This window comes from Xenopus laevis, chromosome 3S (genome assembly GCF_017654675.1).
Source record: "Xenopus laevis strain J_2021 chromosome 3S, Xenopus_laevis_v10.1, whole genome shotgun sequence".
Lineage (NCBI taxonomy): Eukaryota > Metazoa > Chordata > Amphibia > Anura > Pipidae > Xenopus > Xenopus laevis.
In genome coordinates this window covers 91,198,833-91,215,538 of record NC_054376.1, presented here as the reverse complement: position 1 = coordinate 91,215,538, position 16,706 = coordinate 91,198,833, and the positions used below count along the sequence as shown (strand labels likewise).

General features: G+C 36.7%; 1 protein-coding gene across 6 annotated transcripts in view; it reads right to left on the bottom strand.

Annotated features, from left to right (window-relative positions):
- Positions 1 to 16,706, bottom strand: part of cep83.S (centrosomal protein 83kDa S homeolog) — a 37,023-nt gene that overhangs the window by 1,940 nt on the left and 18,377 nt on the right. For all 6 annotated transcript variants that reach the window (XM_041587601.1, XM_041587600.1, XM_041587597.1 and 3 more), the window contains 12 exon segments: positions 16,510 to 16,602; positions 16,212 to 16,343; positions 14,969 to 15,220; positions 11,695 to 11,826; positions 11,150 to 11,264; positions 8,279 to 8,423; positions 7,427 to 7,576; positions 6,986 to 7,061; positions 6,329 to 6,486; positions 5,099 to 5,228; positions 3,979 to 4,082; positions 3,464 to 3,650 (listed from right to left, as the gene is read on the bottom strand). In XM_041587601.1, the coding sequence (XP_041443535.1) occupies positions 3,464 to 3,650; positions 3,979 to 4,082; positions 5,099 to 5,228; positions 6,329 to 6,486; positions 6,986 to 7,061; positions 7,427 to 7,576; positions 8,279 to 8,423; positions 11,150 to 11,264; positions 11,695 to 11,826; positions 14,969 to 15,220; positions 16,212 to 16,343; positions 16,510 to 16,602 (1,674 nt within the window).

Sequence of the window (16,706 nt, the reverse complement as noted above, 5' to 3'; positions counted from 1 at the left end):
CATGCATTTTCAAACAAGTTAAACACAATTTCTCACTGACTTCTGTGGCTTCTTAACAGATTTTAGTAACACAATTTAATTTATTTTAAATATTATTAGCAGTTGTGACCATAATATTGGGCCAATTGCATTACCACAATTTTTGAAATTAAAATGCCCATCTGTGACACTGTGACTAGGTATAGTGGAATAATAGCAGTTTGACATCAGTATGGATGCTGGGTTTTCATTTGGAGGGGTTGGACTTGATGGACTTTGTCTTTTTTCAACCCGATTTAACTATGTAACTATCATAGTTGCTCAAAGGATGAAAAGGCGGCACTCTGGCTAGATAAAAAGGTGGTTTATTCCAACAGGTCACTGACCGACATCACCTGACGTGTTTTGGGAGTAACTCCCTTAATCATAGGCTGTACCTATCACTAACCTGATCATTCACGGTTTTTGTTTGAAATGATATTTCTACATGGCTAATAGTTCACTCGTAGGTTTAGTAAAGTAATAGAAAACCAACAGACATGATATGCATGGTGCTGATTCCGTTTCATTGAATTAATTGAGGCTTGTTCCAAATAATAGCAGTGTTCAAAATAAAAAAAGTTTTCCAAATAATAGCATTGTGGAGTTCAATTAGTGAGGACATTCATTCTGTGAAAAAACAGGTGTCAATAACAGCCCTTATTTAAAGGAACAGTAACACCAAAAAACGAATGTGTTTTAAAGTAATGAGAATATAATGTACTGTTGTTCTGCACTAGTAAAACTGGTGTGTGTTTGCTTCAGAAACACAACTATAGTCTATATAAACAAGCTGCTGTGTAAACATGGGGGCAGCCATTCAAGCTGAAAAAGGAGAAAAGGCACAAGATAGATAAGTTCTGTAGTATACAATGGGATCCTTAGGAACATATGTTATCTACTGTGTCTTCTGTGCTTGAATGGCTGCCCTCATGGCTACACAGCCCCATGTTTATATAAACTATAGTAACGTGCAAATGTTGGCACTAAATCTAGAACCGATGCCAAGCACCCTGGTCTCGGCTCGTGCTTCTGGCCTCGGGAGGAGCCCTCTGCTACTCAGATGACGCCAGGTCTTAAAACAAGGTTGCCGGATGATTATTGGAAGGACACGGCTTGTTCTCTCAAAAGCGCAGATTCACTCACGTCTGTGAGTATAATATACCACCAGATCAGCACCGGGTGAAGATTTCATTTAAAAGAAACTAATTAAGCAATTAAACCAAAACTCTCTATGCTTGCTACCATTTGGTGTCTTTAGAACTAATTTGTTAATATATTAACTATAAGAGGTGTTTGTGAGATAAGGGTATTTTTACACATTATTATCAAAAAAAAATTTTTGTGCTTTTTTATTTTTTATTTTTTATTTTATTTATTTTTTCACTGGTAAAAATAATTTTTTCTAGTCACTTATATCATTATTTACACTAATATATAAACTAACAGTGGTGTATATATATATATAAAATAGACACACAGTCGCACAATCGAAGTGTTTTAATTTTGTCACACATTGTTTGCACTTTTATATACGTTAAATCACGCACAGTTAAAGGTGCATTTATACAAAAAATAGCAGAAAATACTGCACCATATTACGCATATCTGTTTTTTGTTCCCTTTTCCTTTGCTTTGTCAGGAAATACAGCGATTCCCCTTTACCTATACTTAAAACAAGATGTGCAAGGTGAGGGGTTCAAGACAAGCAGAGGGGCAAGGGTCAAACCAGGAAGTCAATCAGAAGGATTAGCCTGAAGAGGTAGTCGGTAATCAGGCAAGGGTCAGGATACAAAAGGTAGAATCGTCAAAAGCCAGATCAGAATCAAATAGCTCAAAGCTTAACACGACCAGGATAAACCTTTAACGGCAAGGTCTGAAAGCCCAAATGGGTATTTTATAGTGTTCCATTGCGCGCATTTGCGTGCCTGCATAATTACGCCAGCACATCCGCGTAAATATAAACGAGATGCGCGCCCTAAGAAACCAAGATGGCGGGTGAAGAGGAGAGGTGTGGCCGGTGTCCCCGCCGCACCACTGGACCACCAGGGTGAGTGCTTTTTATTACATTATGTTTCTGAAGCAAACACCAATTTTTTTTCCATGCAGGCCACCAGTACATTATATTGTCATTCCTTTAAAACACAGAAAGGCAGCAAATGTTGTGCATGCTGGTTATAGTGCATTTTTCTCTGAAAATCTGATTAAAATGGGTCATTCCAGACTTTGTTCAGATTAAAAAGTTGCTTGGAGAGGGGAAAACATTTAAAGAAGTGCAGAAAATGATAGGCTGCTCAGCTAAAATGATCTCAAATGCTAAATGGCAACCAAAACCTGAAGGTGGAAGAAAGTGGAAAACTACCATTTGAATGGATAGAAGAATAGCCAAAATGGCAACGACTCAGCCAATGATCAGTTCCAGGATGGCCAAAGAAGGTCTAAAGTTACCTGTGAGTACTGTTGCAATTAGAAGACGCCTATGTAAAGCCAAGCTATCGACAAGAAGCCCCCACAAAGTCCCATTGTTGAAAAAAAGACGTGCTGAAGAGGTTACAATCCTGGCCTAAGGAGAAATGGCGCAACATTTTGTGGACTGATGAAAGCAAGATTGTTCTTTTATGGTTTAGGGGCCACAGACAGTTTCTCAGACGTCCCCAAACACTGAATTCAAGTCAGTACAGTGTGAAGACAGTGAAGCATGGTGGCAAAAGCATTATGATATGGGGATGTTTCTCATACTATGGTGTTGGGCCTATTTATCTCATACCAGGGATCATGAATCAGTTCCAATACATCAAAATACTTTAAGAGGTCATGTTGCCTTATGCGGAAGAGGAAATGCCCTTGAAATGGGTGTTTCAACAAGACAACGACCCCAAACACACCAGTAAACAAGCATCATCTTGGTTCCAGACCAACAAGATTGACATTATGGAGTGGCCAGCCCAGTCTCTGGACCTTAATCCATTGGAAAACTTGTGGGTGACATATAAAATGCTGTTTCTGAGTCAAAACCAAGAAATGCAGAAGAATTGTGGAATGTAACAGGTGCCAGAAGTTGGTCTACTCCATACAACACAGATGTGCAGCAGTTCTCAGAAACACTGCTTATACAACTAAATATTAATTCAGTGTTTCAACGGAAAGCTATAAAGAAGGTTTATACAGTGAATGTGTGAGTTTCTATAGAAAAATTCAGACATTTTTTTAAAGCCTAATATTCCCTTTTCATAAATTTCTGTAAAGCAACAAGACTAATTTGATACATTTTTCTTTATATTTTGTTTTGGAATAGAATGTGCAGTGTTCCCAATGCATTTGTGTGTATGGAAATAAAAGCTATTATAAGGATTTTGAGCTGTATACGCTTTTTCAAACACACTGCTATTATTCTGAATACAGCCGTATATATACAGTATTATGTGAAGCATAACTATTCGATTACCTGAGCATTAATAAAGGAGAGGTCTGCACCTGGAACCACTGTGGAAGAAAGGAAGCTGACTGGATTAATTAGTCCAGCTGCTGGAATATTTGGACCCAAAATGAGACTTCGAAATTCATTATGTCGTCGCTGCAGGTCTTTTAGCCTTTTCTGACGTTGTACAAATTCTTCGTGGGGAACATTTTTTCTATAGTAATAAAATGTTTATAAGATAAATGTAACCATCAAATATCGTCACTATGTTTACAGTTGTAAAGAAAAGGATGATAATATTTTTTTTAACTGATGGCTCAACCTGATGGACCTGTCTGGAGCACAGATCTTGGGACAGGACATCAGAATGGGGGCACAACATTTCCCCAGTGAATGTTTGTCACAAAACAGAGCATATCACAAGACACTTTAGTAAAGCTCATCTCTGCAAGGGCTCTACAAGACATCTGTGCTGAAATGACGTTCGGACCTTGTTTAGGCACTGGACTTCCTACTAAATCATAACCAATTGTTATTTGTACCTGTTTAACACATGCTTTTGAGCCTCTAATTCTTCCTTTGTTGCCTCCAATAATTCTATTTTCTTTTGAAGTTTACTGCATTTATTTTCATTTAAAGTCTTCCTCTGCAAAACAAAGATTTTTAAAAATGTAAGAAATTTATTTTTTTTGTAATTTCTTTACCTGAACAGTAATTTATCTTCTAAATTCTGCCAACAGTTTGGTTATCTGATATTGACATAAAATGTGTAAACCCAACACCAACGGCATTTCATCCCAAATGCAGTTTTGGATCTAGGTCCTAGAGTGAACCTTATGCAGTCAAACTAAATTCTGAATGATTCTAAAGCACAGATGGAGGTGTCAGGATGGATATTCACATTCCTATCCATGACAGATTAAGTGTGATGTGATCACACCAGAGGTTGTTCCACCAAAGCACTTGTTTGACAACACCTTGAAAGGCTTGGGCTGCTGAAATGAACAAATCCTTAAAGGAGAAGTAAATGCCCCCCCCCAAGAGAGAGTCCCCATCCAGTAGCCCCCTTTCGCCCCCCTCCATGCTTCCTACCCGCATAGTCCTCTATTAAGAAAAGTGTTGCAGAAAGTCACACAGAGTATCGAGCTTAGCTGAAGGGGTATATTCGGATCCTTCTCTCCCTTCGGCTAATTACAGAGTGTTCAGTTCATGCACAGTATGCGCATATACCAGCTGTAACTGCACATGTGCGGGGGGGGGAACTTAGTGTCAATGATCCCTTAGCTAAGGCGCCAGTGAGTTCTGCCGCACAATTCTGCATGAGGAGGACTGTGTGACTTTCTGCAACACTTTTCTAAATAGTGGACTATGCGGGGGGGGGGTGAATGGGGGCTATTAGATAGGGACTCTATGTAGGAGGGGAATTTAGTTCTCCTTTAGAGCAGACACAACAGTTCTGGATTTGAAAATAGAGCAGATGACTGTCTGCATAGGGGATGAAGATGCCCGGACTATTTCAGTAGGCTGATTTCCCAAGTGTGACACTAGCCAAATACTACTGACAAAGTTCCACAATCGTATCTATGCAAAAAAATTAAAAACAAATAAAATACTGAGATTAGAAATTATGGAACGGCAATCTCAATGACCGCACATAATTACCTTCTTCTGGGCAGCTGCTGCCCTCTGCAGTTTCTCTTTCATTTGGGTGTATTTTTCCTGCATTTCAGATAAAGTTTCCTGTATTTTGTGTTTTTCTTGCAGCCATTCTATTTGGTTTGACTCCAGTTCTCTGCATGTAGACAGAAAGTTGCATTTTAGAATGATATCTAAAGTAAAGCAACAGTGACAGATAGTATAAGAGTGACTAGTCATATACAGAATTCTGCCTATTTAAAAATAGAAATGTGGCATATTGCTCGCATCAGAGATTTGCTTTTTTTTTACTCTTAATGCTTTTCAGATTAATACAGTAGATTTTTCTGATGCTGACTAGCATATGTATAGTCATTAAATCATTAAATACTAATAATAAAACATAACCCTTTACCTGAGGGATAATGAAGTAAGCTGGCCTTTTTTAATGCTTAAATGTTTAGCAGTCATGTATACTAATATACCTTAGACGTTTGTGAATCCTTGAGAATATACAATATTTTTATTTGAACGTGACCTAAAACATCATCTGATTTTCAAACAAGCCCTAAAAGTAGATGAAGAAAACCTAGTTAAACAAATGAAATAAAAATTATTTGATGTGTTTATTGAAAAAAAATGATCCAATAACATATCTGCCTGTAGGAAATGTAAGTGAATCAGTATTCACTTACATTCACTCAGTATTTTGGTGTGACCCCCTTGTGCTGCAAAAACTGCAACTAAACATTTGTGGTAACTTCATCAGTCCTCCACATCGAGAGCAGTGGCCTCCTTGCTTTTCTGCCATACACACCATGGATGTTCATTGTTCTTGAGATGGTGCACTCATGAACATCAACATTCTCCAATGTGAGACAGGCCTTCAGTTGCTTAAAAATGACCCTGGGTTCCTTTATAACCTCTTGGACTATTAGACGCCCTGCAGTTCGAGTTATCTTTGATGGTCGACCACCTCTGATTACAGTAACATTTTTTCATTTACCCTTAGGACTTGCAAATCATATGAGGTTTTAGGTCACATTCATATTAAAATACAGAAAATTTGAAAAGGTTCACAAATACACACACATTATTTGTACAATAAAACAACGCTCAGAACAGTTCTACACAAGACAAAGATTATTTTAGGAAGGCTTTTTGTTCAAACAAGCTATCATTGCTTTTGATCCAATGAGCGTGTACAATTCAGTTGCTTAATACTAAAATAATAGAAATAACAGAAACAAGACATACTTTTCTGCATCATTTTGGGTTTTCTCAACTTGATTTCTTGCACTACGATTTTCCTGTTTTAGTCGTTCCACCAATTCCAGCAGTTTTTCATTAGCAAGCAACAAGCTATTTTCTGATTCTGACAGAGAAGTAACTTGTATTTTCAAATCATTTATTTGCTGTATACAACAAACACAGACAGATCATAAAATATCTGTTTAACTCTTTACAAAAAAGTCATATTTATTTTTTACTTTAATTATTTTACATTTAAAGGGTAGTGTGCATGTGTGTTTAAGATGAAAACACAGCCTTTAAGCACCGGTTTTGATGGGAAAAGTGTTTGTAGTCAAACTAGGAATGCTGGGAGGCCAACAACATGTAAATATTACAGAAAATCCTCATTTGCCAACTATCTTGAATTTGCCAGGACAGTTTTGACAATTCAGATGCAAAAGCAGGATTTTGGATTCACTGGGGTGTAAACAGAAACTAATAGCGCCCACTGTGCATGCTCAACTGCAATCTGCTGTCTCAAGGTAAAGAGTCAGATGTAGAATGTAGGCTAGTAAGGCTGCTTATAGACATTTCCTATTATTATAAAGAATATTTCATTTGAACTTCGCCTAGTAGTTCTTTACTTGTAAAATACCAGAGGGTTTCACCCCAGATTTTCACCTGTTTTATGTCTTCTTCATCAAGTTTCTCCATTTGTAGCTGCTCTATATAGGAAACTTGCTGCTGATGTTTTGACCTAAAATGTGTTGTAATAATGCATTTTACTTTCCAAAGTTTGTTGTGAACAGCAATCTTCAATTATCAGCCAACACAAATTATACAAAAAATGTTCAGTTCAGTCGTATGGCTCCAGGGGAAAAATATACAATAGGTGCCTATGCAAAGCCAGCATGGCCTGATGCAGACTTCTGGGGAAATTTTCAGATCTGCCCAAATCATATGGCAGAAATGCAGCCAGACATTGTTTGAGTTGGCATCAGATTTGAAAATGTATTTTGCTGCTTTATAGTATACAAACAGCAAAATTAAGGCATTAATGCAATACTTCAGCATACTATAAACTTTATAACAACATAACATTTTTTTCATATAAATACATACCTTAAACTCTGAAGCTCTCTTCTAGTTGACTCCTCTGCTGTTTGCGCAATATACAGTTTCTCTTCTAGCTGGCTGATTTCAGTCTGTTTTTGGTGGTCATGCTCCACTTTATACCGCTCCAGTTCAGCTAATCTATTTTCCAACTCCAGCCTTTAATGAAAATTTTTGTGTGGACTATTTTTTTCAATAACAATTATAGACCCTCAAGTGAAGTACCACCAGAAAATATAATGTAATTCCAAAAGAGGACCATCAATGCTAGATATAGATCTAACTATCTATCTATCTATCTATCTACCTACATATATATATATCTCTATGTATGTATGAGTTTGTAAGCCGAAACGTTGAAATAAATCTACCAGCTTTTTTTCACTTATCAAGACCTATGTATGCGGAAGTTTTTTTGCTTTATAGATATGAATTTTTGTTCCAGCACCTAGGCATCACCATGACTATCTGAGTGCACCTATCTAGTTACATGTCATATATATATATATATATATAGATATATATAGATATATATATAGATAGATAGATATATATATAGATAGATAGATATAGATAGAGAGAGAGAGAGAGAGAGAGAGAGAGAGAGAGAGAGAGAGAGAGAGAGAGAGAGAGAGAGAGAGAGAGAGAGAGAGAGAGAGAGAGAGAGAGAGAGAGAGAGAGAGAGAGAGAGAGAGAGAGAGAGAGAGAGAGAGAGAGAGAGAGAGAGAGATTAGCCTTGTAATCATCCAACAAAAAGGTTAGGTTTAGTGCAGGCACAAACAAAAAAAATATAATTTGCACAAGTATATTTTTATGATGTTACGGATTATGAACAATCTCCCCAGAAAAGATGGCTCTAACCTTTCATCCTGAAGTATGCCAATCTGCTGGAATCCTGCTTCTTTGGCAGCCTGTACTTTCCGTATCAAGTCACGATCTTTTTCTGCCAACATTTCTTTTTGCCTATCCCGTGTTGCTTTCAGGATTCCATATTCAGTGTGCAATACTGCAGGGAGGAATGTGACAAAATGATACAAGTTAAAATAAATATATTGCTCTTTAATAAACAGAATGACTGATTTCTCTGCAGTGAGTCAAATTTTTCTGGATTCAACCAAATACTGAATCTTCCACAATGGAGTTTGCGGAAACCAGAACTAAATGTATATTTGTATATACAAATGAGCATAACGGAGGGGGGGGAAAAAAAACAAACATTTTCAAAATCATGTGATCAAAATCACTTGATTCTAATGATTTGAATTTGGTTTGGCCAAGCACTTGGATTCAGCCAAATCACAATCCTGCCAAAACAGGCTAGGATTTGGCACATCCCTAGTACCTTTGATGTCCATAGAGTTTATTTAGGCAGGGAGAGCAATTTATCCTTTGCACAAACTAACAAAGAAAATACAAGTCTACGAGATAGCTAGTCATAAGAGTAGCTTTTAATTTAGCTTTCAAAGTGGTCAGGTTTAAAATGTTATTTACTACAGGTATAGGATCCCTTATCCGGAAACCCGCTATCCAGAAAGCTCCGAATTACGGAACCGCTGTCTCCCATAGACTCCATTTTATCCAAATAATCCAAATTTTTAAAAATGATTTCCTTTTTCTCTGTAATAATAAAACAGTAGCTTGTACTTGATCCCAACTAAGATATAATGAATCCTAATTGGAAGCAAAATCAGCCTATTGGGTTTATTTAATGTTTAAATTAATTTCTAGTAGACTTAAGGCTTGAAGACCCAAATTACGTAAAGATCCGCTATCCGGAAAATCCCAAATCCCGAGCATTCTGGATAACAGGTCCCATACCTGAATTACCTGTCTGCAATCATTAAAGGGGAAAACATAGACCCCTTTATGAAATAAGCTCATAGAGTTTTGGATATAGTCAACACTATCATTATTGGTAGCCATCAACATTTATTTAAATCCACGTTTTAGAATTAGGTTCATTACTAACTCTTTTTACTGGAAGTAATCCTTGGTTTTTAATTTATTTATTTCTACTATTGTATGTCTGTAACATCTACTTTACATATATGTACAGAAGATGTTACCTTATTCTGTAACTTCAAGCAATAACAATCCCCATATACACTTTTGCCTGTAGAAACCATTTTATTTTTGTCTAATGCATTTATAGACCACCAAATGAAGTGTCCAACAATTTTCATGCTCTACAAAGAGAAATTTACAATAGATTGTTGAAAATTATTTGAGGGCTGTTGCAATTTAGATTTGCTGCAACATTGCCGTGGTTTATATTTTTCTTACTTTGGGTTAGTAACCCCCCCTTTTTTTTTTTTCAAATTCGGGTAGTTTATTGAGTGAATAAAAGCAAGCAATTTACAACAAATAATCAAAACAAGGGAAGATACAGTGTTACATGTTACACGTCTAAATATAGCAAAGAGAAAAAGGCATAGCATGCATCAGACATTCCGTCATAGCTTGACTTAAACTGCTGTAGGTTGTCTTGGGTGTTCGAGGTAAATGTAGGACTAGGGACCCCAAATTCTATGAAATTTGGTGGGGACTCCCCTTTTTAGGTACATTAAAGTCTCAGTGTTGCAGGTGTCCTGCATTATTGCTTTCCAAGTAGAGAAGGTAGGAGGAGTCACAGCTCTTCAGTTCTGAGTGATTAATCTTTTAGCTAGTAATAACACCTCAAGGAGAAAGAGTGACTGGTATTGATTTAACTTAAGGTCTTGTATTATGGCCAAGACACATGTTTTAGCTGTTCTGATAAATTGTCACCTGTAGCACCCCCTCTAAAGTATCTATTACTTCCCTCCAGTATTAAATAAGTTTAGTGCAGCTCCACAGCACGTGTATCAACGTCCCCCTGTTCAAAGCACACCTAGCGAAACATCCGAGGTGTTGGCATTAATGTAGTAGAGTCTGACAGTGGTGTAGTAAGCCCTGTGGAGAATATATAACTGAATTAGCCGTAACCTATAATTGGGGGATACTAACTATGGGGCTTCCTGTGCTTCTTGCCATTCCTCATCTAGGATTGGGCCCACATCCACCTCCCATTTACTTTGTAGCCCATCTAGGTTGTTTCCGTGCACTTCTTGTAGCAATTTAGCATATAATATTGTGACCAAACCTTTTGTATTTCCCCTCTTGATGTATACCAAAAGGGAGTGCGTGGACAGTCATACGTCTTGACGCTTGTTTGTGACACAGTGCACGGCTAAGCTTGCGAAAGGTCAGCCATTGATTGTGTGGAATCTGGAATTGGTCCTTCAATTGTGCAAAAGATTAGTTTACCATCATGCCACACATCCCCTAAAGTAGTCACACCACGGTCTGACCAAAGACTCATTGGGCCTAACTTTACCAACTGGGGATAGTCATGGTTATTCCATATTGGTGTAAGTAGGTCCATGACAGGGGATTTAATAAATGTATTTGCCATTTTCCACACCTTACGTAAGGAACTGATGGGAGGGGAGAGTAGTGCTTGAGATGTAGTGACAGATTTCCCTAGGATCCAGCTCACTGGATTATCCGTGAATCCAGTCAACTGAGCCCAAAGCGAATGCAGTACTCTATGATGCAATCCTTCCCCCCACATGGTTAGGTGGCACAGTTGTGCTGCCAGATAGTATAGATACATATCTGGAAGGGCCAACCCAGCTCTGCCTTTTTGGGTTAGTAAACTTTAAATTGGTTGTCTAGACTTCTTTTTGAAAAATAAATTTAAAAAAGTCATACCATCCAGCTGATTCTGAACTTTGTCTCGCTCACGTTCCACTTCATTCTTTGTTTTTGCTTCTTCTAGCTTGATGTTAGAAATTTCCATTTTATGGGAATATTTGAGTTCATCTGTCTGTTGAATTTAATTAAAACAGAAAACACGCAGTTTTAAATTGTATTGTAACATGAAAGAGTATACATAATATGACTGCATGTTACTAGATATGGCTTTCCAACTCCAGGCCACTATAACAGACAATTTTCAGAATTTAACAAATTGCAGTGCAAGAAAAAATGCAATTGTCTGATACAAATATTCTGAGAATATTTTACAACAGTTTTAGCAGATTAACACAGTCCTTGTGGCAAATTTTCTCCTTATCCATTGGCAGTTTACCTTTAAGCATCAGATATTGTATTTAAGCCTACTGCTCAATATCAGAAAAAGATAAAATTAATATTATGCTATACATGGTCAGATTCTTGGTGTGTGGTAAACATAAAAAATTTCTTCCAACCCAGTTTAATGTTTTGATGTTTTAATGAAGACAGTAAATGCTTACCTGGCTAATTAGTGCATTTATTTCTCTTTCAATTTTGTGCAACTTTGTGGTCAGAATAGTATTTTGCTCTGTATATTCATGCAGTTGTTTTTCCAAACGTTCATGCTGCAATTTCATAGACTGTTTTTCTGCCTAGACAAAATAAATCTATATTTTAAGTAAATTAGAAAATAGTCATGTATTAAAAGAACAACTTGTACACTTAAAAAAAAAAAAACAATATTCTATTTCAGTTAAGCATTGATTGAGTTCACCAATTCAAGAATTACTGTACTCAGAATGGGACTCTTTTCTCCCAGGAACATTTCTGCCATGATGCAAGGTAAGAACCATGCCTTTGTTGGCATTGTACTAGAGCCGAAAAACTGTCCCTGGTAACTTGTACAGTAATGGCACATGCCTGCTTTGTCTTCCATGGGGAAATTATACATCCCTGTGGGCATCAAAGCACCCAAAACGAGATTTTCCGCTTAGCGCACATGAATTACACGAGTCAAAACCACTTTCATTGTATAACTGTGCAAAAAACATTTTTACCCGATTCAATTAGTTTGAACTTGCTGAATCTGGTCGAAGGAAAAGGTATGCAACACAACCATCCATTCAAACCAGAATTTGTTGAAGTTTTTATAAAACTGTAGAGAAGTCATATCAAGTGCTGGTTTATGTACATACAAATGCATTTTTGTGCACTTCACCATTAGCAGTGTGCACTGGTTTTAAAATTTGTGTGCAATGGCACTCTATTACAGTTTACAGACTTTTAGGTTTAGTCAATAACGGTTCAGTATTCGTTCAGGCCTCCTAACCTCAGAACAAATAGTCAAATACAAGAGTCCTCTGCACTCAACCCATTATCAATATATTTAAGACAGCGACATTTTGTGCTGCCCTAATAAAAGGGCAGCCAAGTATGGAGGTTTACTTTGAAAGCAGCAAGTTAAGTTGCAGGTAATACCTAGTCCCTTTGTAAAATGTATAATGAAGCAATAGAATTCTTAATGAATCAGATAAAATTGAGCATAGGACTGGCCAGATATGGGATGACTTTGACGTAGTTGGCCAGCTTAAATATATTGCAATATATGGACAAACAATCCCTGTTTTGTTTAAAGGGTAAGGCATTTTTTAGTAGTAGTATGCACAAAATGTCGCTGTCTTAAATATATTGATAATGGGTTGAGTGCAGAGGACTCTTGTATTTGACTATATGTATTTTGTGGTCACAGCCTCATTGCACCCCCGCCTAATGGTTTTAAAAAATAGTGGTGAGCACAACTTTCCCTTGTTTGTTATAGTTTATACAGGAGCAGTGACCAGCTCTATGTTGTAGCTCCCACCCTTCCCAGCTATAGTCAGGTGATCCCACTGGTGTCTAATAAAAGGGCAGCCAAGTATGGAGGTTTACTTTGAAAGCAGCAAGTTAAGTTGCAGGTAATACCTAGTCCCTTTGTAAAATGTATAATGAAGCAATAGAATTCTTAATGAATCAGATAAAATTGAGCATAGGACTGGCCAGATATGGGATGACTTTGACGTAGTTGGCCAGCTTAAATATATTGCAATATATGGACAAACAATCCCTGTTTTGTTTAAAGGGTAAGGCATTTTTTAGTAGCAGTATGCACAAAATGTCTCTGTCTTAAATATATTGATAATGGGTTGAGTGCAGAGGACCTCTTGTATTTGACTATATGTATTTTGTGGTCACAGCCTCATTGCACCCCCGCCTAATGGTTTTAAAAAATAGTGGTGAGCACAACTTTCCCTTGTTTGTTATAGTTTATACAGGAGCAGTGACCAGCTCTATGTTGTAGCTCCCACCCTTCCCAGCTATAGTCAGGTGATCCCACTGGTGTCTAATAAAAGGGCAGCCAAGTATGGAGGTTTACTTTGAAAGCAGCAAGTTAAGTTGCAGGTAATACCTAGTCCCTTTGTAAAATGTATAATGAAGCAATAGAATTCTTAATGAATCAGATAAAATTGAGCATAGGACTGGCCAGATATGGGATGACTTTGACGTAGTTGGCCAGCTTAAATATATTGCAATATATGGACAAACAATCCCTGTTTTGTTTAAAGGGTAAGGCATTTTTAGTAGCAGTATGCACAAAATGTCGCTGTCTTAAATATATTGATAATGGGTTGAGTGCAGAGGACTCTTGTATTTGACTATATGTATTTTGTGGTCACAGCCTCATTGCACCCCCGCCTAATGGTTTTAAAAAATAGTGGTGAGCACAACTTTCCCTTGTTTGTTAACCTCAGAACAAGGCTAAGATGTTCAAAAACATTGCCGAATCTGTGTCCAGCTGAAAAAGGACAAATCTTTATTCCTGACCAAAACAAATCAGAGTATTAAAGTCTTGTGACTTTTCGGCACAAAACAAGGAAGTAAAAAACGTATCCACTTCCCTTCTCTCCACTGATTTACATTGTACATTTGGATTTGGCTTCTGATCGGTATTCGGCCAAATCTTTCAAAAAGAATTTGGGGGGCTGGCCAAAACCAAAATAGTGGATTTGGCACATCCTTAACAAATATTAACCATACTGCTGCTCATTTGAACAATGTGAAATACAAACAATGTGAAATACTAAAGATCTTTAATACATATAAAAATTGTTTCTTTATCAAAACGTTGATGTTTATAATCCATCACAAGCCATTGCAGCTCTTATTGATGTAAGCAGACTTATATGTGAGAGTTGCTGGTTTTGTATAGCCTTAACAATTACTGCACTGTTCCAACAAGGAAGAGGTTCACTGTGCTATTTTAGTTCCTGTTCTCTAAAAAGTGTCGCTCAGCCAAACAGGTGTTCATTTGAATAGTGTACATACAGTACACAAACAAGAGGTTTGGATTTTTTTCAGGGCAAGTAAACCTTAATATGGAAATTAAAAGGGCACACAGAACAATTTACTGTCACTCTCTCATGTCCAATAAAAAAACAGAAGTGTTTGCCTTTTTAAAGTTTAGAATTCACAATCCAGATTTTGAGTGATAGTTATTACACATGAAATTGTTTTGCACAGTATCATAATAAAAAAAAAAAAAAACTTTAAAAGAAAGCTTTAAAAAAAGTTAAAAACAAATAAAAATTGAATAAATTGTAAAATGTAAAATATAATGGGATAGTTAGTGGTCATGGCTTTTACAGGTGTCAAATATTACACTTTCTAGGTCTCTTTAAAATTAACAAACCTTTTAAGATGAAAACAGAACGACTAATTTCAAGGGTTGCAAGTATTTTCTAAGAATAATAGCCTTACCTCCATAGAGCGAATGGTTGCTTGAGTCTCCGCCATCTGCCGCACCTGTATTCTCTGGACATTTTCTGCCTGATCACCACAATTTTCCACTTCTGCACGCAGTTCAGTAGTCTCAGCTTCTAAGCTCTTTACCTTTTGGTTTAATTGAGCTTTTTCCCTTAAGAGAACCTCCACGCGTTTGCGGTCTCTTGAGGGATCAACAGACATGATCTGATCATGGAGCTCTTTTTTTTCTCTTTCTAGTTGTAAAATCTGTGGAAACATTCAACACAACTAATTATTTATGTATGGGTTGTTTAATAAATAAGAAATTATAAACAAAGAACTCTGTATCCGTAATGTTCCATCTGGAGAAAAGGTCCAATATGTTTTCCTGCAAAAAAAAAACCCATCCAAGTTTTTCTAAATTCGTACAGGTATGGGATCCGTTATCCGGAAACCCATTATCCAGAAAGTTCCGAAATACGGAAAGGCTGTCTCCCATAGACTCCATTATATTCGAATAATCCAAATTTTTAAAAATGATTTCCTTGTTCTTGTTCCCAACTAAGATATAATTAATCCTTATAGGAAGCAAAACCAGGGTATTGGGTTTAATTAATGTTTACATGATTTTCTAGTAGACTTTAGGTATGAAGATCCAAATTACAGAAAGATCCGTTATCCAGAAAACCCCCAGGTCCCAAGCATTCTGGATAATAGATCCCACCCCTGTATAAGATTGTATCATCCTACCTAATAATTGGCATAAAAAATAAAACAGTTTGAAAGGTTAAACTACAGTGAATTATATACGAGCTGCAAATTGTGTCAGTTGGTATACAGTAGTGATGTTGGTTTTACCTGCCCTGCCCCTTTTGTGAGGTCATCAACATGGTGGGCAGGGCTGGCCTGATAATAGTGGCACACTGATTGCTATGTAGACACCACTGCAAAATGTTGGACTATTTGTTTGCCTCGGCTACTCCAATATTTGCCCTTGGAACTAAACAATGAAACTTAATAAAAAAAATTTACAAATTTTTGAAGTTTGCCCATGGTTTAAAATGGTTAATGTTTCCTTCTCATAAATGGAAAGGAAATGTACATAAGGATTACTTGCATAGTTTACTAGAATTCACTAACAAAAAAAAAAACTAAAAAGGATCTGACAAGTTTCCAAGAATTATGAGAAAATGTTGAGTAATAACTCGATAAAAAATTAAACATAATGAACTAATACATTTTTTTTCCTCATAACTACCTCAGCTTCATATTTTATCCGTTGTTCCTGTAAAACACGTTCATGTTCTTCCTTTTGATGGTCAAATTCTGCTCTTAGCAAAGTAAGCTCATATCTAAGCTTATTATAGTCGCACCTGTATTTTTCTGCTTCCTATAGTAAAGAAACACATTTCTTAGTCCATGGTAGAATGGTATGCCTGAGAAATGCATGGAGGAATTATAAGTATGCCAATAAAACCAAAACAAAATTTTAATGATGAAAATATTATGATTTCACAAGAATATAATAATTATGTAAGAAAACTACTAGTACTCACGCCCTCCAGCAGCCGATAACGTTCTTTCATTGGAGCTTCTTGTTCTTCTAGCATTTGAATTTTTAGTAGTTCTAATTTCTGAGGTGACAGCACCTAAAAATGATGTAACTTAATGATTTACAAAGGCCAGATTCTTTAAATGAAGGAGCTTTTTAATAAATTAATTTAATGCAAGTCTTAACATCCAATTCCCATTT